This window comes from Hydractinia symbiolongicarpus, chromosome 10 (assembly GCF_029227915.1).
Source record: "Hydractinia symbiolongicarpus strain clone_291-10 chromosome 10, HSymV2.1, whole genome shotgun sequence".
Classification (NCBI taxonomy): Eukaryota; Metazoa; Cnidaria; class Hydrozoa; order Anthoathecata; family Hydractiniidae; genus Hydractinia; species Hydractinia symbiolongicarpus.
The window spans coordinates 13,136,394-13,160,560 of record NC_079884.1 but is presented as its reverse complement, the minus strand read 5'-3'; the positions used below and the strand labels follow the sequence as shown (position 1 = coordinate 13,160,560).

The window sequence follows — 24,167 nt, the reverse complement described above, 5'->3', positions numbered from 1 at the left end:
ATAATACATGGTACAGCTATTATTAAACCTGTATTTAATGTTACAAAAGACACAATAATTGGTTTTGTGCGAACAATTTCTCTTCTGGATTTCGACCTTATGTATGTGTAAAAACTTCTGTTATTTTGAACTCCAATATCACAAGCTTTCTCTTTGTCCAACTTTTTTTGTCTAACTATTATGTTGTCTGGAACTTTCCCGATTTCAAATTTTCGGAAAACATTACAAATGTTTTATCAAAATTAACATTCAATCAAAATCAACAATCGCTAGAAAGCTTAGCATGAAAACCTTAAAAATGCTTTGAGAAAACTAAGAGAGGTTCTTCTAATGAAGATGTTGCCTTAAAATATGGAGTAAAGAGAGATACCTTATTTACTTGGCTTAAGAAAAAAGACTAGTATTTAACTGTTTTGAAATCTTCGTTGAATAAATCAAGAAAGATCAGGGATGGCAAATTCAAGCAGATTGTCACAGTATTTTTTAATTGGTTTATTTCAAACATGTGTACCGAGAAGGCAATACCGTATTTAAAAGAACCGATGAAAAGATAATCAAATCAGTAATGGATAAAACTGATCACTGGGAAACAATTGCAACGAATTTGATGGAATGGAAACTTTGCAAACTCTATGACTCATTAATAAAGATGAAGATGACAAGTTTACAGTTCTATTACAACAGCATTTTGCAATTTCCTTAAAAAACTAACATAAATTGCGCAATTTATGACTTTTTCAATTGTTTGTTCATATGTGTGGATGAGTAAAAACATTTTGTAATCTTGGACTCCCAGACTGTAAACCCTCGTTATCTTAACTATACATTGCCCATTTTTTTGCCAGTCCTGTTGGAGTTCCAGATAACGAGTATCAACATGTTTCTTTAATAATATTTTTTCATTTCATGAGTTAATTTTGTTTTACCTGGAAATTACAAGCTTTTTTATTAATTCTGTATCCACACAGCATTTTACTTTTTGAAATCAATGGACAAAATAACGAAACTGAATAATGAAAGTAATATTTTTCTGCTTTAGAGGATGCATTAGTTCAAGAGCAAAGTGAACAGAACGTGCAATCAACAGAAGCTATGCAGGACATAAATGAAAGTGTTATTGTAAATCCAGCTTTAGTGTTTACCTCATCACGAGAGTATCGTGTAAAAATTGGTGACCACCACAAATCGAAATTTGATAGACTGATGATACGTATTAAAATGATGCGTATTAAGCTAAGGGCGATAGTTAAACATAATTATTTTTTTTGGTTTGTTGTTTTTATGGTTTTTATAAATACAATCATAATGGCAACGAGACATTATCAACAACCAGATTGGTTAACCGATGTTCAACGTAAGCACCTTTTTTTAAAAAAATTATTTTAACACAAAGACAAGGATTTCTACTTGTGTAGAACTATATACTATTTAAAATTTAATTTTTTTCAAATTAATTCTTTCATCATCTAATTTTAGTTAAATAATAAACTTTCATATGAGTATTAAGTTACAAACACTTACAAGCAGCATCAAATTTGGTGCCTTAAAGAAAAAATATAGAAATGCTAGTGATATGACTATAATTCCTGAGTGGGGCAGAAAAGTGATTGATCAGTACTTTAGCTAACTTTGACACTGCTCATAAGTTTTTATGGCTCAATACTCGTGTGAAAAACCAGCAATCAACACATTTTTTTTTACTGTTTTACTCTAGGTTGTGTTATTTCTTTTTCTTTTTTTTTTTTTTTGAAGTCTACAGTTGTAAGGATGATTTTGTTTTTTATTTAGAATACGCTGAAATTGTGTTTGTCTCAATTTTTACCTTGGAATTAATAATCAAGCTGTTTTCTCATGGCTTTGTTTTGTACTGCAGATCTCTTTTTAACGTATTCGACCTAGTTGTAAGTATTATTATTATATAAGTTAAGCCTTGTGGCTGAACGGTTATAAAAAATGAGAATATTGAAGCAAGTGCAAATTTGCCTAATGCACATATACAAATAAGGCTGTTCATTAACAATGGCTTGCTGTTCTTATGGCATCACATTTTCTTAGGGAAAAGGGCTTGGAAAATAACACCTTTTGGAATTTATTATGTTGAATTTTATTTTGCAAATGTATGTTTAATAATTTAATGTACTTGCTTTTAAAGAAAATTAAACTCTTGCCAACTAGTGTAATACTAGTTGCACATACCTATAACTTGAACTAAAATTAATATCATGCCTTGAAAAGTTTTTAAAATGTTTGAATCTGTTGTATTGTTTTTCCCCTCAAATTGTCTTTAATATAAACAGCAAAGCATGTACACCATATGTTTTAGAAATTTGTGAACCTTATTTGTCATTATATCTACTTTAGGTTGTTGTCTTGAGCATAATGGAAATCATCTTAAACAAAACTGTCGGAGATATCAACTTGGGGCTAAGTGTACTTAGATGCCTTCGCTTGTTAAGAGTTTTCAAAGTCACAAAGTATGGAAGATTTTGCTTTTAAAGCTTATGTTTATTTTACACCTTGTTTTCTGTTTGTTTGTTTTTTGACAAGTAAGAATTTTTGATTTCAGAATAAGTTTCAAGAGAGCACATTGATTGGTATAAGCAAGAAAAAACCTTGTAGGAACTATAAGTTAGGTTCGGAGGTGCATTCACGTAAATTTTTCTGAAAATATCTTCTGTGACCACAGAACTTCACTTTGAATTTGGGGAAAACGCTGCGTAACATTTTGAGACAAACACAGTTTTGTCATCATTTTTCAAATATGGACAAACAGTCAATGCGCACATATGGCAAAAGTTCTAAATTAATCAAATAGCCTAAGATCCAAATTCCTAAGTCTGCTCTGAACATTGACAAGTTCAAAATGTGTGAATCTAATATAGAAATAGTCGAAGCAGTTACTTGTGGTGGCGAACTCCGAAATTAGCTGTCTTGTTACATTGTGGGTTTATTGAATTGTATAGTGTGTCTGATCTTCAGTTGTTTTACATTTTACTTTCACTTAGATCAGAAAATCTGATCTTTGAAGTTGTTTTTTTTTAATATTAATAAAATCACGTAAATTCTGAATGGTTGAATATAATATTATGTTTTTTTTTACCAGTAGTAAGCTTGTTTAAACAATCTTTCTAAGCTTGTTGCTACACAAACACAATAAATATTTTATGTGTGTTACATGTAGGCTCGTAAATTATAAATGGTTAGGGGAGGTGGCTTAACCAACCATGATATCCAACAACCCCTATGGTTACAATGTGGCAAACTCAAGTAATTTTAACAATGGAATAACCAAAAGTGATCTATTTCGTATTGATTAAATATTTATGATTAATGAATAAAGATTAACAATCAGCAATAAGAAATACATGCCGTGAGCAATCAATACTTTTCAAAGGAGAATACAAGCAAAAATAAGACTATTGCTGCAAATGTGCCAGTCTCTAATAATCAATAAACCCCCTCTTTTGTAACAATTAGTATTTTTTTTGCTTTAAATCTTATCTTAAATGATGTAACATTTAAAAAATTTTTCAAATACTATTTATAAATTTATAAGCACTAATCATTACCCCATGGAAAATCTCGCAACCAGGGATTACCTGTCGTACATATATCAGGCATCGTTATTTCGTGCAGTTTTGCCCACCTGTTAACACGAAGTAATGCAATTTACTTGGAGGGGGGGGATCATTTCGATAATAGATGAGATTATAATATGGTTTCCCCAGGTTTTTAAATTGGATCACAGACAGACAGAAAGACAGACAGCGAGTATTATAATATAGATTGGGAACTGTACTTTAAAGAAAGTTGACATTATGTATCTAATATTTTAGATACTGGTCATCCTTGCGTAATCTGGTGACATCATTAATGAATGCAATGAAATCAATATTAAGTTTAATGTTCCTTTTATTCCTGTTCATTGTGATATCAGCCTTGTTAGGCATGCAGTTGTTTGGTGGCAAGTAAGTTCCCATCTTTCTTTTACGAACATAGCGTATTTTTAATCCGGTACTTATGATATGTTTGTTTGTAATTCGTTGATATTAAATTTTTTTACATGACATTCAGTTTGTATGCAAGCGTTGCAAAGGTGAGATTATAGAGAATGAAGTATTTCCAGCTTTAATGATGTACAACAGTGGCTCGTTAGAGATAGTTGAGAACTTCTGTTACTTAGGTGATATGTTGGACAGTGAAGGGGGTGTTAGAAGAAGTGTCACTTGCAGGATAGATTCTACTTGGAAAAAGTTCAGAGAGTTACTTCCTTTGTTGACTAGCAGAGTCCTGTCAATTGAGGTAAAAGGTAGGTTGTATGAGGCCTGTGTAAGAAGTGTTATGTTGTACGATAGTGAGACATGGGCAGTGAAGCAGGAAGATCTTGACCGTTTAGAAAGGAATGATATGAGAATGGTTAGGTGGATGTGTAACGCCAGTCTGAGAGACAGAAAGAGTTCAGATGAGCTAAGAAGCAGGCTAAGTCTCCGTAGAATTAAAGAGGTTATCAAGATAAGAAGATTGAATTGGCTGGGGCACTTGGAAAGAATGGAGGAGGATAATTGGGTAAGAAAGTGTAGAGACTTGATAGTTCCAGGGTCAAAGCCCAGAGGCAGGCCTAGAAAGACTTGGCAGGAGGTTATAAGGACAGACTTGATACAGAGGAAATTGAGTTTAGATCTAACACAGTCTAGATCAGATTGGAAGAGGGTCATTAATATACTCCGTCCAATCCATGCTAGCATGGAAAACGGACGTTAAGCCGAGAATAATGATGATGAAGATGATGACTACTTTATTTTCATTCTTTGCTTTTTTACTTTGAAACTTTCAACAGCAATGATGGGGTAAATGCGAGAGAGGAAGAAGTAGTTTACATAAGGAGTTAATCAAGCAGGAAGATTGACCTAAAAATTTTGAGAACAATTTGTTTGTGATATTTTATTACAGTTGTTTTGTACATAGTTTTAAAATTTTATGAAAGTCAAAATACTCCAAGGTCATGTGTTTACATACATCAGAATTAAAAAATAAAAGTCTCTTGGGTCCGTAATATTACAAAAGCTTAATTTTTAATTAGTTTTCTTTTTACAGGTTTGTGAAGTTGAAAATATTCCCAAGAACGAACTTCGATACATTCTCTGATTCATTACTTGCAGTTTTTCAGGTAATTTTTAAATTTTTTTTAATTGATGACACCTTACTTTAGATGCACTGCATGTCCAAACTGGTTAAAGCTGTCTAACTATAGAGTATACAAAACTGCCTAACAACCTTTTAGATTTAAAAAAGCTCTTTTCACTTTTAAAATCATTATGGTACATAAATAATGATATCATATTTTATATTTGTGCTGTAGGTAATAACAGGAGAAGACTGGAACACAGTTATGTATGATGGTATGATGGCTTATGGTGGTCCCAAAACAGTTGAGGGAGTCCTGTGCTCACTCTATTTCATCTTTTTAGTAATATTTGGAAATTGTATCTTTTCTTTATAATATCAAATTGGCCAAGTCATAATGATCCTATACATGGGTATATGTACTTTTTGTCAGTAACTTAAGCAATGTTCTCAGCCTGGATAATTCTTAACATTACAGCTGTCTTTTTGAAAATTAGTAAACCTATGTGCTTTTAAAAATTTCATTAAGAAGTTTTCTGTCCGTTAATTTACTTTCTGATTTCTTTAATGTTTAGGTAGAATTTTTATTTCTTTATTTATTTAGAACATTTTCGTGAATTAAATGTTGCAAAAGTATTAAATTCTATAATCTGCTGAATAAGAAAAAACTCTTGTTACACCCTTTTTGAAAAATATGTATAACAACATAAATATTGTATCGTTTTTTGAATGGACTTTAGGAACTCCTGTTGATTAAGATATAAATACTAGACAATCTGTTCTGTTGTTAAACTATACCTCATATAATCTCTGGTGCATCCGTTAGTCTGCAGTGTTATTATCCTTGACATAGATTGTAGATACGCTACTAAATGTATTTCTTGCCATTGCTGTTGACAATTTAACTAATGCAGAGATTCTTACACACGATGAAGAAGCTGAAGAAAATAAAAAGCGAACAGCCCAGTTAACAAACTTGTTGGAAGCTAACCAAAGCTTGAGTCAAAAAGCAAATGTATTTGTCAATAATTTACAGTCTAGAACTTTAAAGGATGATGAAGATACCAACTCAAGCAGTAGCGATGGCGGAATTAATTTAAATGGAAATGCACCTCGTGCTGAAGCAGATCTGGGATATGGAAGTAAAGAAGAGATCCACAAAAATGTAAATGCTAATGGCAATGCCATAACTACGAGTCCAACTATTGTAACGAATGGCAACGCGTTACCTATTTTGTCTACACCAAATACAGCTCGTCGTGGTTCACATGGTATGTTCGAACAGGTCCTACTAAATAATGAAGAAGATAAACCCAATAAAGTAAACGCGTAAGTATTTTTTTTTAATCACTTTTATAATTTCATAATTACAGTATCAAGTAAACTAATTTTTTTTTAATCATGTTTATTACTATTATTATTGTCTTTAGAGAAAAATACATCAACACAATACAGAAAAAGGTAAACATTTGATTTTGAGCACAATTATTTTGTGAACTCGCATACATTATTATTTTTTTTATTTTTTTTATTTAGGCCATGTTCCCTTTCCCTGCATGTCCAATTCATGGCATTTAAAATCAGAACTCTTGAAATAATTCTCTATGAAAATACAATGCTTTAGTGTATAAACTTTTTATATTTTAGTTTGTTATAGAGAATCGTTTTCTTCAGAAGCTGCACCTAGTGTATATGTTTAATTAGCAATGTTCTTGTTTTTAGTGGTTAGCAATAGTTGATTACAATACTGAACATCCTGATGCTTTTATAAATCCCCATGCTCAAAATGGATCTCGAAAGTCTAGCGTGGCAAGTTATGCAGATGATGAGCAAAGAGATACTGATTCAAATGAACTGAAATCAGATGGTAAGTCTAGAGTTTAAAAATGCAGCTTTCCTCCCTTGCTTTTTTTGCCTTTTTTTTATTAACCAGATAATAAACATGGTATGTAATTTATTTAAATCTTTGTAACTTTGTCCCAAATATAAAAAATTGAAACATGACAGTCAACGTTGTCAATGCACAAAATTTAAAAATTTAATGTTTTTGTTCTAAGAAAGGAAGCATCTAACAGTTACCTTTGTTTTTAGAAGAAGACATTGAGGAACAGATACAACATCAAGGGATGCTCAATGTGTTGAAAGTGAATGTAACAAATAGAAGAAGAATCATAAAAGCTGTTCCCATGGTTCAGAAATCATCATTATACATTTTTTCACCACAGAATAGGTAAACTGCTTGTTTAGTTAAGATTTTAATCACATGACAGATATTGTTTGAATTCAATCGTGCACTGTTTATTCAGGAAAAAGTAAATTTTGTTTTCACTTTTGAGTGACTGTGGCTACCACTCTGTGAAAACATGATTTTTCTCAGAATCTACGTTGAATCTACCTTCAACTAACTGGCTATTACTGATAAGAATCATAACTGGCTATTACTGATAAGAATCATAAGTATATAGAAAACAACAACTTTATCTTTCATAGGTTTCGTATAGCATGCCACAAAATCGTCCATTTCCGATATTTTGATTGGTTCATCATGGCAGTCATATTAATGAGTTCCATAACACTTGCAATTGAAGATCCCGTCAATGATAATGCAAATATTAATAAGGTAAGAAGTCTTCGTAATTCGAATAAAGAGACCTACTTTACGGTATTGCATTCTTTTTGTTCTGTTTTCATGTATCGTTGACACAAGGAAACAGGTTTTTGGTGTCATAAAATGAAATAAACCTAAGATCTGGCTTCTTCAAAAACAGCAACATAGCAAAAAGAAATGTATTGATATGTTATTTTTTTATAGATTCTTCATTACTTTGATTACTTTTTCACAATTGTGTTTGGAATTGAAGTTTTATTAAAGGTGATTATTGATTCACTTAGTTAACAATTTAGCCCTATGTGCTACCTAAATGGAAAAAAGAGGCTAAATAAGCTCTCAGTTATCTGTCTTTTTGTCACAAATGAGCGAAAAGATATCAAGGCACTATTACTTAAGGTTAGCTACCTTTTTTTCAGTTTTAGGGATATAATTAACTACTCTTTTTATTTTAATGCATTTATGAGAAAGATTCACTTCTGACTGAATGCCGAATTTTTTAATCATGTGGAACAAAATCAAATTCAACCTTTCCCGTTAAAAGAAGTCTCTCCTAGAAAAAACTTAAATGCAGTGGGTGGTCAGTGTGTTTGAAGTTTGAATAGATTTAGATTTTACAAGTAATTTTTTAAGAATAATTTCTAATACGTTGTGTATTGTTGATTCAGTGTCTTTATGATTAAGTGTAGGTCAATGCGATATGTATACCTTATTCACCAAGAAAAAGCTTCAATTGTAACTTCATGTAAAATAATTCACGAAACCAAACATTACATTTTTTTAGATAATTGATAATGGTCTTATTTTACACAAAGATGCATATTTAAGAAATCCATGGAATATGCTGGACGCATTTGTGTTTGCATGTAATTTAACGTCAATCATTTTAAGGTAAAAATGGTTTTGTTAAATTATCGGAGATAGTATCCTCTGTATCTGAATTCTTTCACGCTTGTAAGTTTTTGTTTTGTATTCATTCATTTATTTATTCATTCATTCATTCATTCATTCGGGCATGTTTAAAAAGGCCTTTACCACAGCTACAGTTCAACCCATGCCATGTGAGGAAGATTGTGTAGGCAGTGTTAATGTAGACCTAATGTATACATTCAGAACACAGGACCCACATCAGTGTTTCCAACACTGAAATGGGTATAACAAGAATACTTATAATAATTCATCCTTTCGTATATTAATTTAATGTTTCGCACTCTCTAACTCATTGTTTTTATTATTTTTTTGCCAATCTTTAACACCCCAAATACAATACTTATTACCCCTTATTCCTTTTCCTAACTTCATTTGTTTCTAAACTCTTAATATGTATTTTTTTTATAGTCGTATAAGTTCAACTCGTAATGCTAGTCAAATTATTAAAACGTTGAGAGTGTTAAGAGTGCTTCGTCCAATCAAAGCAATCCACAAAGTTAAGAAACTGAAGGTACAGTGTTATTATGTTTAAATATGTTTTGTTTATACTACCCCTAAGGAACAAAAATAGGGTTTTATTTTCGCTAATTCTTATGGCATATTGTTTAGAAAGAGGATGGTTTTTGCCCATAAAAGGAAATAGCTCCTAAGTTCTCACAAAATTTGACCTAAATACTCTTTTCTCCTAAAACTGTTATAAAATTCGCTGTGGCTTCTTATTCCAGAATTTTCATTAAAATATGAACTTCAATGTTGAATGTCCCCTTACATCTTGTTAAAGTTTAAGTCCATTTTCATTCATTTTTGTCTTTAATCCCCGAATTTTATGCAAAACGTTTTTATAACATCTTTTTATAACATTTTTAATGGTTAATTCCCCTAAAATTTAAAATTTGAAAATGAATAGCAACAAAATGCATCTATTGTGTAATAAAAGTTTGAGCTTAAAAAACACAAGTTGTGCAAGAAATAAATTTTGCAATTTACTAATTCTAATTTTTAAAAAATGTGTGTTTTGTGTACCCTTGACGTCATTGACCAGTAATTGTGTCACTAAAAGCTTGGAACACAACACGAACAAAATTGTTTCTTATAACAAGTTATTGAATAAAGTTGACTGAATGTTTCGAAATTGTTAATCTTTAGGCTGTTTTTCAATGTATGGTGTATTCACTAAAGAACGTTACATTTGTCTTAATCATCACGTTTATCATTCTCTTCATTTTTGCATGCATTGGAGTTCAACTGTTTCAGGTATACTAGTCGTCTTCTTTAGTATATCAATTCATGCATGAATGGTTTTAGTTATACGTTTATTTATGAACTTCAATGTAATGTTATATTGGGCATTGTATTATAATTGAGAAGAACTTTGAATTTTTTATTTTAATATTCCTTGGTTCTTCTGTTTAGGGCAAATTTTTCTACTGCACTGATCCATCCAAAATGACCAGAGAGGAATGCCAGTAAGTACCCTCAGTTGTAGTATGAAAGGGGGTCAAAACGCGTCATCAAGAACGAGATATTTAAACCTGTCTGTTTATCTCAAATGTCTGAGATGAGGACATTTTGAATGATTTAAAATTATACTAACTCCGCAAACGTATGTGTTACCACTTGAACTAGAATTTGGGATAACCTTATTTTTTAGGGGTAGCTACTATGTGTTTCCAAATGCCACCAGTGTTGTTAAAAATTCTCCAGAGGTTAGATCTTTTCTTTTACACCATAGATTATTTTGCCTGTATATGTTTTTAAATGTCTTTTTCATACCATTTAAATTTTTTTTATAGGTAAGGGAACGAATATGGAAGCGGTATGATTACCACTTTGACAACATTGTTGAAGCTCTGCTCACTCTCTATACAAGCTCCACCGGAGAAGGATGGCCTACGTAAGTTTGTTTGTCAATCAACTTCCAAAAACATCAAGTATAAGAAAGCCCCAGCTGTTTTCTAGTCCAACACAGGAAATGTTGTCTTGGTAATCACTTTATTTCATCAATGTGGAGAGTGATTTGTCAAGATTCCAATAAGGATATTGGATTTGCAATCTTTTGAAATCAAAGTTTATCTGTTTATTTTTTTCCTATCCTCCTATGTTAAATGCATCCTTGTTGTTGTTGTTGTTGTTGTTTTGGTTATTTATTATTTACTTACTTTTAGCTCCATGCATCATACAATGGATGCAACTGAGGTCGATAAAGGACCGATCACTAGTAACAATCCTCATATGGCAATCTATTACATCATCTTTGTCGTCATCTTCACCTTCATGATCATCAATATATACATTGCCTTGATTATCCTGACCTTCCAACGTCAAGGTGAAAAGGAAATTGAAGGTGGTCTTGATCGTAACCAGGTGATTAAATTGTATTTTCAGCAAAAAATTATCTGTGATCTCTAACATAATGGCAGATTAGTTCCACAACTAGGTAGCGTTAATTTAACATTCAATAAGTCCTTTACATAAAGTGCTTTGGGTATATTTTCTAACCTTACTTGGCGAGGCTGGTTGAACTTTACCAAGCTTTCATATGTAATCTTCACATTGAACTAACCTGGAAGCCTCCTTAAAAGTTAAAATTGGGTGCTTTCTACATTTAGCGAGATTGCTTACAATTTGTAATGAACGCTAATCCTCGACAAAGGTACATGCCAGCCAATAAAAATTCGTTGTCCTATCGTGTTTGGTACATTGTCGATTCGAGTCCATTCGAGTACTTCATAATGACGCTAATTATTTTGAACACTGTTCAATTAATGATGAAGGTAGATATATTTTGTATTTCTTTGTTTTTATTGTAATTAAAATTTCTAATTATCTGGGAAATTATTTTTTTTTTCAAAATTGAGTGGAGGATGGAGGTTGAAAATTGAGTTGTTTTCGTTCAATGCAATAAGCAAAAAGTTTTCTATGTTTTAAAATTCCTTATTAATTTTAAATTGTGAAAGAAGAAATATTTATGTTACACACGCTTGGTTAGAATTTTGATATTCTTATAAAAAAGGCGTATATTTCACAAAAACGAGTTCGCTTAAGAGCAAGAAAACTTTTGGTCAGCCAGTTATTTAGTGGACAGTTAAAATTTCCCGAAAGTGTTATTATTTTTCTATTTTGTTGAACTAACGTAGCTCAAAAAATTATTTTGAGTGCGATTCTATAGACGCACGAGTTGAAATACACCATTTCTGTGATAAACGCCCGGAATCTTATTACATTTTTTTTTAAATTTGGAAAGGCGGTTATTTACGGGGGCAAGAGGGGGCGGTTATAAAATTATTTTTAGAATTGCTACAATTTGTGTAAGGTGTATGAAAATACTCGTTTCATAATTCTATGTGACTTTTACTAAAAAATCTATATACATTATACTTGAATTCTAGTAACCGCTCGGGCGCTTATCAGAGTTAAAATTTTAAATTTTATCTGAAACTTGGGCGGGGGCGCTAAAAAGAGGAAATACGGTAATATTTTTTCGTTTTTATAGTATGATGGTAACCCGGAGCCATACAAAGAGATGCTGAGATCATTAAATATCGCTTTTACTGCCTTGTTTTGTATTGAAGCTGCCTTGAAGATTATAGCTTATCGACTGGTATGTTTCTTTCCTACATTTTACTTTTAAAGCCCGAATAATTTTTTGTTCCTTATTTTGCTGGTCCAGCTATAACCTAATAACTAATCATTTTGCACCAGCCCAACCGCACTGGCCAAATTGTCGGCCATACCAAATGCGACATGACGTAACAGAGAGATAAACAAAGTAATTAGAAGAATCGCAAAAATATATGCAAATTTTTAAATCGTCTGTTACTTCCTTTATAAACAAGGCCGTCATGTTTGTCAGCATAACTCTTGTTCTTCTCTTTTAGAATTATTTTAAAGACCTGTGGAATTTATTTGACATTGCTGTTATTCTCGGTAGTTTGTTAGACATCATCCTCACATACAAATCAGTAAGTTGTTTTTTATTGTAAACTTTGTATAGTGTGGGTTTAACACATTACCATCATTTAAAACTACCTTGAGCTGAAAAGTTCGACTTCAACAGTGCTAAAAAATCGCCGCGACGTTTAAACTATCACCGACACATTGCTTTTTTTAGGCGAATTTAAAGTTTATTGATCCCAGTATGTTTCGATTATGTCGTGCTGCACGCATCGTCAAGTTATTGCGTAAAGGCGCCTCCATTAGAGTCATGTTATGGACGTTCCTGCAATCATTTAAGGTAAGGGAAAAGTAACACATTGTAGTCAAACTTGAGCTAAACTATTTAGAGAAAAATTGAAACAAGCTTCAATGGAATCCCATAGCACTTGGATTTTCAGCTGAGATTTTTTTTCTGTTAAGATTGTGATTTTCGGGAATAAGTTTAAGAATAAGTCGGGAAAGTTTATGGTGCTTCTCTTGCAGTTCAATTATTCCGGAGAGATTTTGTGTTTAGAATTAAAGCTCTATAATAACACCACATAAAGCACTTTGTTCTGTCAGAAATTACCGCAAAATTTTGTAGTTTGAGTTAAGGATAATATAAACCTAATATTCAGAACGGGGGCTATCAATGAAGGAGATATTATATTGCCACATCATACAGTCCAGGATGACGTCCTCGTCTGAGCCTTAAGTAGGGTTAATCTTATAAATCATTTAAACTGTTTATCGTTTTAGGCACTACCTTATGTGACAGCGCTTATAATGTTGTTGTTCTACATCTACGCCATCGTTGGTATGCAGGTATGCTGCCTAGTTTCCAGGCCCACAACACGTTTCATCTTCTCGGTTTTTTTTGTGTGTGTACTTTTTCCTAATTTTTTCTTTAAAATAAATGATGTAACACGACAGTGTTTTGTGTCTGACTTTTATATTTTTATACACAGTTAAAGAAACATGTTAAACAAATAGCCATTTAGTTACCAGGCCCCATTCTCACTTTCATATCTTTAGACATTTGGTAAGATCAAATTAGACAATGACACACACATTCACAAATACAATAACTTTCAAGGAATTATTCAAGCTCTTCAAGTCCTCCTAAGGTATGTAGCGACGTGCTGGGTTAAATGACGGTCTTGTCGTGAATAAATTGATAGAGACTTTTCTGAATTTCGTGTTGTTTTGAAATTTTTAGTTCATGTTTTTTTTCTTTGCTTTGAGTTCACTGTAGCTAAGTTAGCATGCATGTAAATTTTCAACTTCTTTGAGCTTCTGGAAGTCCTGTTATAGCGGTAATATTTCCGGTCAAACGCTTCTTTACTTTTGCTTTATTCTACGAGTCTTTCCTTTCAAAAAATGGTCAAATTTACCATAATTAAATAAAGTGTTGTAGGAGGATATTTATTTTGAAAATTTTTAACTTTATTACATTTTTCTGTCCATCTCCATCGTAGATGTTCAACCGGTGAAAGTTGGAGTTCGTTAATGTCTTCGTGCTACAGTGACGCACCGTGTGAAGAAAAATATCATGCTGGACAAACAGGCTGTGGAAACACATGGTTGGCACGTGCATACTTTTCGTCGTTTATCTTCTTTTGTATGTTCTTGGTAAGTTTCTATGCTGATTTAACCCTCCACCTTGTATAATTTTTGACGGGATAGAAACTGTTTGACAGTTTTACTTGTTTGTGTTTCTTAGTTACTCAATCTTTTCGTGGCTGTCATCATGGACAATTTTGAATATCTTACACGGGATAGCTCCATATTGGGTCCACATCACTTAGATGAGTTTGTTCGGTGTTGGTCTGAGTTCGATCCAAGTGCGATGTAAGTCGAAGATTACTGTTTAGGGTGAAGTATTGTAAGGTCAAGGGTTATACATTGAGAAACGATACCAGCATAAATTTTATTAATTTGAGTAAGTAAGTAAGTAACGAGAAGTTTTAACGTCATTGGGGATTCCGTCCTAACGGTGGGCTCTTCCTCCCCTTCGACTGTAACTATGTTACATTACCGCCAGAGGTACGTATAGCATTGCTCTAACTTGCTTGGCTGCCACACAAGCCGGTTAGCAGCCAACCAAAATAATCATGTCAAAATTAAATAATCGTGTCAAAATTCCGCTAGTAATTTAACCTAATTATGTTTTCGCTAATGGTGTCCAATTTTATTTTCAGTTATTTTATTTTAATTTATATCTTCGTTAAAGCAGTACGAATAAGCAAGTTATGGAAAGAGAGTCTCAATCGAACAACCCAAAAGGAATCAGAATAAATCGATTTCCTAAACTTCGCAGTGGCTTAATTTCGCGAAGGAGCTTTTAAAATAATTTTCTCAAGGATTTAATTTTGACAGCTTTTCCGAATTCCCTGAAAGTCGTCATTTAATAATTGTTTTAATGTTGTTGTTTTCAGTGGCAGTATACCACACGAGTTGCTGTATAGTATGCTTTGTCATTTGTCTCCACCTGTTGGTTTTGGAAAGAGATGTCCCAAAGAGATAGCGTACAAGGTAAGTCACAGTTAAGTAAGAACACGTGCTGTTGTCATTGTTGTCGTTTTTGTTGTCGTTCTTAGTGTTGTCACCGTTAGTGTCACTTTTATTTCTTTTTTCGTCGTCTTTTTCGGCATTGCTGTTTTCGTCGCTGCTGTTATTGTTACTGCAATCGTTAGTGTCGCTTTCTCTCTTTTTTCGTTATCTTTTTCGTCGTTGCTGTTATCGGTGCTTCTGTTATCGTTTTCGTCGTTGCTGTTATTGTTACTGTCATCGTTAGTGTCGCTTTCAATTATTTTTCGTTATCTTTTTCGTCGTTGCTGTTATCGGTGTTTCTGTTGTCGCTTTCGTCGCTGCTGTTATTGTTACTGTCATCGTTGTGTCGCTTTCAATTATTTTTCGTTATCTTTTTCTGATGTTATCGGTGTTGTTGCTTGTCGTTGTCGTGACTTTACGTTAATGTTGTTGTCGTTAGTGTCGCAGTCATTGTTCCTGTAGTTCTTTCATGCTGTTGTTTTGTCGTTATGGTCGTTGTCATTAAAATTGTGATTACTGTTGTAGTTTTTGTCGCTTTTCTAATTTTACTTTTTTATCATTGCCATTTTTTTATTTTATTTTTTTTGTTTTTTCATTTATATATTTTTAAAAAAAATCTAAATATTTCATCTGCCCTTCGTGCGTTTTCAGCGTTTAATACGAATGAACATGCCGATCCAAAAGAACGGCACAGTTTCGTTTCATACGACACTTCTCGCGTTGATTCGAACAAGTTTAGACATCTATGTGAAAGGGAATATGTTTGACAACGATAAAGAGTTACGAAGAATCCTTACGACACTATGGCCGAAAGCTTCGACGAGAAAGTTAGAAAAGATTTTACCCAAACTAAAACCAGGTATGTAGCTATTAGAGAAATCGTGTATAAAGAAGTTCTTAAAATATTTTCGTTTGAAAAAGTTGAATGCTATAAGTAGATTTCTACTCAAATCTGGCAAAAAAATGCAGTAGTGTTAAGTCGTTTTTTCTTTTAAAGACAATGTTAAGATAGCAGCAGCCAGCTGAGGTGACTTTCTGAATATTATGCACGTATATAAATGTGTGGTGGCAACCCAGGGTTTAATTTTAAATATCTGAAATTTCACTCCAATTTGATATGATTTTAGGTGACGACAGTTTGTTAACTGTTGGTAAGATCTACTGCGTCCAACTTATCGTGATGAAGTACCGATCATCAAAAATGAAAGGTTTTGCTGATGCAGTCGTACGCAAAAAGGTACGAAAGATTATGTTATTGTTGTACTCTCTCTAAAAGTCGCAGCTAAAATTTTATTGACTCATTACTCAATAATCCTGTGAAAAAAATCACTTAGGCAGAAGTTTTTAGCTAATGTCAGCAGTGCATAAACAAAGACATTATTTTATTGACCCAGGTGTAGGAAATTGTTCCGATTTTGGTCCTAGTTTCCTGCGTGGTTACTCACTTAGGAGATGACGTCAGTCATTTTCATCTGTTTTCAACTTAAACTTTAAATTTAAAAGTGCAATGCAGTGGCTTCACCCACTTTATTTAATGTATTGACTCCAATACTGTTACATATACAATTCATGCTACATATTAATATTTTTACATATCAGATGCAAAAAACAAATGAAGTGTAGCTCTGTTTCTGTTTGTAGATAGATCACATCTATTTTTAGTGGAATTTTATAAGACTTGCTTCTGAATGAAAACTCTTTCTTGCAGGAATCGCCGTCCGTCTTAAAAAGGTTGAACACACTTCTTTCATCCTTCCGCAAAAGTCGAGGGAAAAAGCCAGCAAACGTCACACCAAATGGACTAGAACTGAAGACAAATTCAAACGTAAAACGTCATCAAACTTTCTCAGCTGTCTATTGGAGGAAAAAAATGTGAGTAGTATCTACTTTGTTTTTAATATTTTAAAAGATGTGTTTTTTACGCAAAATCGCGGCCATGAGTTTTTAAGTAATAACTTTTAGATATTTTCCGTTTCTGACAATGGCTTTTGGATACGCACTTAAAGCGCGCGAAAATAACAGCTTAATTAATTTTTTCGTGATTCTTTAAACACAAGGTGTTTTTCTAATATATCCGACTGTGACATTTTAATGAACCTGCAAAATAGATTGGTTAATGAAAAAAAGCTTTATTTTTCAAACAAGCGTTGAGTTACTCATAATTTTAAATTTCTGCTGTTCTTAAAACGCAAAACCCTTTTAAATTATATTCGAACCAATAAATGCCCTGAATATAGCGGTTTTGTTATAACAAGGAAGGACAATTTGCATATTGAAGCTTTTCAACATCTGCCTGAATAGAGCTAGAAAGTGAGAAATGGAGTTGAGGGAGGAAAAATGGAGGTCTCAAATTTGACGCGTAGTATACACAAAAGCGTTGAAATTAACAAGAAGACGGGTTTTTAAAATTAGTTTTTCTCTTTGAATATGTTTAAGAAGTTAACCTCGCCGATCTTTTTCAGGTAAGAAAAAAGCTGAATCATTTTTCTTTTTTTGATTTTTGTATTTCAATTTTTTGCTTCACTTTATAGTCTGATCTTATATATTGTCTTTCGATAAGGTGTGAAGTATTATTAAAGGGAGCCGAAAATCTGGAAACCCACGGTTTTTAACTTATTAAACTGAATGTAGAAGGTATTAAGAAGTTTAAAGACTTCATGGTTCCAATTTTTCGTAAATTTCGGCCTAAAATGTCAGTACCTATTTTTCACATTTTTACGGAGTTTAAGGACATATGGTTTTTTAAAATATAATGAGATATAAAAGCATTACATTTGAAACCATTTGGGACAGGCTTTCAATCTACTACTCATATTCTTAAATATCCTTAAAGTCTTAGAGTTTCGAATTCTTTTGTAATGTATGAAAATTTGGCTAATAAAATCCGTGATATAAAACAATATGGAAAAGGTTACCGAGTCAAGTTAATAAGCGAGCAAAAAATTCATATCGATTTTTTCTCTCACTTGTGAGTTTTGTTGTTTTTCCTTGTTTTGATAGCTCGAGAGAAATGTATTAAGGTCGACGCGTAAGAGCTTTTTCTTCATCTTTCATCAATTATTTAGATTTTTTCTTTTCTTCTTTTCTTATATATATTTATTTCGCTTCTACAGTTTTATCGAACAGATCGTGGATGGTGGCACAATACTTTTTCTTTTCTATTTATTTTAACAATAATACGACCTTTGAAGACGGGGGTTGTGTAATTGTTGAAAAATTTATGATTTTTTTTTAATCGAAAGTAAATATAAAAACTGTCGGGAAAAAGTAAGTCGGGAATATAATTGCATCTATTTTTTTTTATGTAATAATAATGTTTGTTTCTTTTACTTTTTTAAATTAGTGAAAAATGGCGGAAAAATCAGCTTTTAATTTATCATCAAAGCGTTTTGTCTATTTTTTATTTTTATAAATATTTGTCATAACGAACAATCAGTTTTTATTTACTTCTGTCAGCATTCTTTTTGCTACGTTAACTATGTCAATGAAAAAATTACCCTTAGTCCATCCCAAACATAGTTATTTTAGGACAATTTAGGACAAGAAATTTTTTTCATAAGGTTTAACTCCACTACGAAGGATATCGTGAGCACGACAATTTGAAGTATTTTGATTGACTGGTCGGCGCAGTTATCCTACGTCAACCAATCAGGAGCTTTAATTTTTTTAGTCCAAAGAATATATCGCCTAGTGGAGGTGAGCCAAATGTTACAATTGGCACTAGACTGTTACGTAGGCAGGTGTAGAAAAAGCGATAGGGAGGAAAGAGGGGGGAAAGTTGCAAAGTAAACATATATTTACATTTTTAAACAAAAGCTGTTTGGTTTACGCATGTATTTCAACATCGCCGATGATGATTGTATTTAGCTTTTGCTTGAATTTTTCTATCTTTTGGTTGTACGTGATGCTTATTCAATCTAATTTAAACTTAAACTTCTTTTCCACAGACCTCTCTCTCCGCGCTTGACCAGTGTATCTTCTTCTTTAAAAAACAACACATTTTTTCGTGTTTCCAAATAAAACGTAACGCAACCCCCGGGTTTAGTCGAAGCAAGGTGTTCGCGAGTAATTATTCCTCATGCATGAATAATATTTCAGTGGAATTTCTGGCCGAAGATGTCGAGAGAAAATGTTTCTTCAAGCGACAAGAAATTAAAACGAGAGTAACGGAAAAATTAATTTTTGAAAAATTAAAGAAAAACAAGAATCGTAAAACGTTTCATTTTGGAATATGTTTTTTTTTTATTTTTTTACAAGCCTTAGCTAATGAATAAGAAAAATATGTATGGACTTCAGAAATTTAAAGAATTTATTAACGACCTTGGCAGTACTATAAACGAATTCGCTTCTATTCCGTAAGTAATGTTTACGTGCTGGAAATAATGGTTAGAAGTAACGCTGCGTTATAGCAAAGTCAACATTGAAGGGACGACGATGTTTTGTGTTAGAATTCGAAATTCATTGAAAACAAGAGTAACATATGTGTAAAATTATTTTGCATACAAAAGAGATGACTCATTACTGTGTTTATCTTATCATCTTTAAATCGTTATCAACGTCTGTAAGCCTGATCCCACCTTTTAAATGACCATGTACTGCTTCAAAATACATCCAGTGAAATCATTAATACATCCAGTGAAATCATTAATACATCCAGCGAAATCACTAATACAAGAAAGTTAATGACTTCTCAATTTTCCTTAAGTTCTTCTGTTCATGCTGAATTAAAAAAAACATTTTTTGTTTGTTTAATTTTCTTTTTAGTTTTTGTTGTTTGGTTGTATTTAGTACTTTCTGTGAACATCCATAAACAATTTTTTTTCTCAGGACTCAGCATGATAATCCACATCATACCCGCGATAAACAACTGAGAAGACGATCTTCGTGGAGTGACTTACCAAGTTTTTTTAAGTTCAACAAGGAAAGTAATATCGCGACCACTCAAAGTGGGAAGGATCCAATTCATAAAGACGTTCCGACGAAAACAGTGAGTCAAATTATATCTGTAGAGCAAAGCAGAAGCTGATAAATGCGTTTATGTCTAATACACACCGGGAAATGTCAAAATAGAGGCAAAAGTCAAGTTTAGTAAATGCTTTTTCTAAGTCGAGAATTTTTTGTTTAAATTCAGTCACAGGAAGTCAGAGAATTTTCATTTTAGAAGTAAAAATTAGCCGGCCATTCTGAAATAAACAATTCGTCATACTTTTTTCTTTGTTGCTTGAAAAACGCTCACTGATAATTACTTCGCTTCAATGTGACACCAGTTTGTTCCTATTTCTAGAAATCACAGATATGGATGGCCTTTTGATTTTAGAGTAAATTAATTAATTTTGTACATCTGTTTTCATAGGTTGTATCTGCAAGTAATGCTGCCACAAAAACTAACTCATTGTCACCGACTTATAACAAAACGTCCAAGCAACACCTCCCAATCGTATCACGCACGCCAAGTTTACGAACGAATTCGAACGGGAATGTTATCGTGCCCCATCGTAGAACAGCGCCTGGTCAATCTTTACAATATGACTCGATAAACAAAGCGTCATCTGTGCGGTATCAACCGAATAAACCTGTCGCGACGAGACCGTTATATTCACACTCTGCTCCTACCACACCTAGAGGTTCTCACGGAGCTGTGCATTTGCAACACAGCAGGCAGAATGGAGACCTTAGACATCAAAGTCAAGGTTCACCCTCAGCTCGACGTATCAACCAGTCCTTTAGCGTTCCCGTAAATGCTTCTCATAGAAGAGTTGCCTCGCATTCAGGCTCAGGTTTGGTAGAGATCAACTCGCGTGATCCACATTATATGAACAATTATAAACAGAGCAATTACAGCAACGATCCCAGACATGATAGTAGGGTTGATAGTTTAAAGTATGACTTTCAGCATCATGACAGTAGGCCGAGGACTTTATCTGATCCGCGCAAAACACAGCATTATAGACAAGAACTGTCGAAAGAAAATTTAGAAACATTTAACCACTACGATGGAGGACAATACGAACCTCCTTCTGATAGGCGGAATTACAGAGATAGTACCACTCGTACGTCGAGGTATGTTTTAGACAGTAGACATGGAACGAACCAATCAGATAACCGCGTTGCGTTATATCCTCACGAAGACAATAGGTATAATATTTACGATCCACGGTCTTCTCTAGAAAATAGATTAGATAGTAGAGGTTATCCGAAGGCAAATGCGGATTCCAATTTTAAGCCTATAGACGATAATTTTGCGAATATCCACAGTAGTGACAACAACAGCAATTACGAATATCGCGCCTCAATTGGTGACGCATACCGGACACATGGAGGACAGGCTTCTCCGCAGAAACATGGCTATAGAACGGAATATATGACACCCATGATGAATGACAACCAACATCGTCATCAGAAAGATAGAAGACCGTACTCACCGAGAAGGAACGGCAATTCTATAGGTAAGTACTATGTAGTCAATTCTTAACATCGTTTGACCATGTGTTACAAAAGCACATTGGCATTTTCCGCAGATAATTTATTACTTTTTCTTTACTGGTTAAAAAAAGTTAATTTAGTTTTCTGTCCTCGAAGTTCTGGCTACCCGAAAGTACGTGCACTTCTTATATTTTAGCCAGCAAACTTTGTAACTTGGGGAAACTAATAATAGTTCCTTCAAAAAGCAGGGCAGCTGTCGATAACATAGCAAGTTAGCATAAGGAAGATAAAAGCAAAAAAAACGGCATAATGTCCGATATATGTATTACACTATATACAGTGACTAGAGTGATCGTAAGAAGACTGACAGAATATCCTAACAGTCAAGAAAAAATTATGTAGTACAATACCATAATACAATGTCAGGATAGATTTTGACATGTAGGGTTCGTACCGAATGGAAAATCAGGGGAAATCTACATTAGACAGGGAATGTCAAGAAATAAAATATTTTCCCTAAATTGGATTTTGAAAAGACGGGAAAGGTTCTACAGGAATGTGATAACTGTAGCTCAATTTTTCGGCATATTTATCTTTATCTCTCCACAGTAACCGAGACTAATTATCCATCCCCTGTTCTGTTCAAACAAAATACATTTTCCCCCTGAAAGTCAGTGTGGTGGGAAAAAGATAAACCTTATGCATGACTGATTTGACAATTTACGAATAATTCGCAGTTCCATAGCGCGCTATTCTGATATAAACTAGTCTACTTTTCCATTTAGGTGATAGAACTTCGCCTCGCAGCTATTACGCTAATGATAACGAATTGCTGAATGGAATGCCATCCCAACAATATTACGACAGCATGATATCTCAAATTAACAACCAAATAGCACGTGTGAGTGAGGGTGGCGTCGCCAGTCAGCAGCCATTTAAAACCGTTGCAGGAGTGTCAAATGTGGCAACGAATGTCGATGATGATGACAATGAATGGTGCTGATGTTCTCCTCCACGGGGTAAAATTTAAATGCTCACCTTCGCGGTGATTTAAGTGGCGTATGCAGTGCGACCAGGTTTTTGTACTAGAGATGAATCTCTCAGAAATAATGTAAAAGCGAAAAATGTTTAAACGTTATGAAAACACAAACAGCTGCTGTTTTCTTGAAATAAAAGATAGTTATTATTGTTGTCGTGGAGAAAAAGAAGGAATTTATTTTCAATTGTAAATAAACTATGCAAATAATAATAAATAATAATAATAATACATCAAAAATAAAACTGCTTTTTTTGTTTGCCGAAAGCTTTTTACTTAGAATTTTTTTAAGAGAAAACATGGTTTGGCTCTTTGCTTTCTTATATTCCACTTCCAGTTTCCAAATTAAGTTTTACTTTAAAACATAAGAAGATTATTTAGCCTAGGTGAACCATTCACAGCGATGTGGCTTTGGTAACAAACTCATTCTTAAGGGTATTTTGCCTCTAACCCTGGAAACAATGTTGGTTCCGTTTAGTAGAAATAAATTCTACCTATGAAGGGCACGTGTTTAGGACAAAACAGTGGTGTTTTAAAACAATAGTAAACAATGGTTTAAATTCAAGTGGTGTGTTTGCCATTGTCCAACTTCGTCTCCAGTGCCTCTTCTAAGGAAAGATCCTCAGAGAAAAGAACCTGGGGTCGAGGTTGATCATTGTCTTTTACTTTCTGCTCCTGTGTTTTCTCTTGAACAAAATTGACATTGTAAATGGTTTTTGCTGCCCAAAAAGGAAATTGTGCTACCAGATTTGATCAGGGAAACTTACTTGATTAAAACAAGGTGGTTTCTGGGAGTCTTCTAAAACTCCCAGAAACCACCTTGCTGGAAATATTCGAAATAAACCACCTTGCTGGAAATATTCGAATTCTTGTTTTTCTCCTCTGCCAAGCTTAATTTTTTATACTACGCAGAGGACTTTACATCTACTTTTTAACAAGGTTGTCATAGCTTACACCAACCTCGATCCCAGGGCTTGTTAAGTTTTTATATTTTTAAACAGAAAAAGTTCAGATTTTGTCCCAATACAAACTTCACAAGCCCTGGGGACATTTTGCATGCGGGATGTTTATAAATCATTTAAATCACAATGCCGATGTAAGTAATAAAAATTCCTGTCAGCTTTTTAGATGTTTCAAGTTGCCATCTTTTTTACAAGAACCTTCTTTAGATACCTGTTGGAATGTCCTACAATGCTCTTTATCTTGTAAACTTGCCTTTATGGGGGTATTTCGTTAAGGTTAAGAATCGTTTCGAATTCTGCACAAACACGCTGTTTTTCTAGCTTGTGGAAAGAACTTTTTTAATACCTCGATGTATATTCGTGTATACCACTGAAGTCATAATAGCAGCCTGTTTCGTAGTTCCTTTCAAAACAATTTCAAATTTTTAGGGGAGGTACCTTTTTATTTAATTAAGGCGAATCAGAAACATTATAGATTCCTATCTTTTTTGTGGGAAAAATCAGAGATCATATACTATTTTCTAATGAATGTGCGAAAGAAAAATTTTAATCTTAATCATTGTCAGAGTGTCAACCTAAAAACTATTTCATTTAATTTCTTTTTTCTTCTAGGTTA

At 33.2% G+C, this 24,167-nt stretch overlaps 1 protein-coding gene across 4 annotated transcripts in view; it reads left to right on the top strand.

The window, feature by feature from the left end:
• The window catches only part of LOC130613339 (voltage-dependent calcium channel type A subunit alpha-1-like), a 33,789-nt gene extending 10,955 nt beyond the window's left edge, over positions 1-22,834 (top strand). For 3 of the 4 annotated variants that reach the window (XM_057434692.1, XM_057434695.1, XM_057434694.1), the window contains 34 exons: positions 1,040-1,354; positions 1,789-1,901; positions 2,362-2,474; positions 3,837-3,968; positions 5,095-5,167; positions 5,360-5,483; positions 5,985-6,453; positions 6,555-6,585; positions 6,847-6,991; positions 7,216-7,354; positions 7,615-7,744; positions 7,937-7,996; positions 8,517-8,623; positions 9,071-9,173; positions 9,809-9,916; positions 10,076-10,128; positions 10,314-10,368; positions 10,456-10,556; positions 10,828-11,026; positions 11,272-11,436; positions 12,156-12,263; positions 12,541-12,624; positions 12,774-12,896; positions 13,337-13,402; positions 13,613-13,704; positions 14,056-14,209; positions 14,301-14,428; positions 15,016-15,112; positions 15,782-15,989; positions 16,258-16,367; positions 16,839-17,002; positions 19,958-20,117; positions 20,484-21,576; positions 22,339-22,834. In XM_057434692.1, the coding sequence (XP_057290675.1) occupies positions 1,040-1,354; positions 1,789-1,901; positions 2,362-2,474; positions 3,837-3,968; positions 5,095-5,167; positions 5,360-5,483; positions 5,985-6,453; positions 6,555-6,585; positions 6,847-6,991; positions 7,216-7,354; positions 7,615-7,744; positions 7,937-7,996; positions 8,517-8,623; positions 9,071-9,173; positions 9,809-9,916; positions 10,076-10,128; positions 10,314-10,368; positions 10,456-10,556; positions 10,828-11,026; positions 11,272-11,436; positions 12,156-12,263; positions 12,541-12,624; positions 12,774-12,896; positions 13,337-13,402; positions 13,613-13,704; positions 14,056-14,209; positions 14,301-14,428; positions 15,016-15,112; positions 15,782-15,989; positions 16,258-16,367; positions 16,839-17,002; positions 19,958-20,117; positions 20,484-21,576; positions 22,339-22,556 (5,540 nt within the window). In that variant the 3' untranslated portion in view covers positions 22,557-22,834. The remainder of the gene's footprint in view (positions 1-1,039; positions 1,355-1,788; positions 1,902-2,361; positions 2,475-3,836; positions 3,969-5,094; positions 5,168-5,359; positions 5,484-5,984; positions 6,454-6,554; positions 6,586-6,846; positions 6,992-7,215; positions 7,355-7,614; positions 7,745-7,936; positions 7,997-8,516; positions 8,624-9,070; positions 9,174-9,808; positions 9,917-10,075; positions 10,129-10,313; positions 10,369-10,455; positions 10,557-10,827; positions 11,027-11,271; positions 11,437-12,155; positions 12,264-12,540; positions 12,625-12,773; positions 12,897-13,336; positions 13,403-13,612; positions 13,705-14,055; positions 14,210-14,300; positions 14,429-15,015; positions 15,113-15,781; positions 15,990-16,257; positions 16,368-16,838; positions 17,003-19,957; positions 20,118-20,483; positions 21,577-22,338) is intronic. The other variant, XM_057434693.1, reaches the window with a different exon arrangement.
• Positions 22,835-24,167: the final 1,333 nt, after the last annotated feature.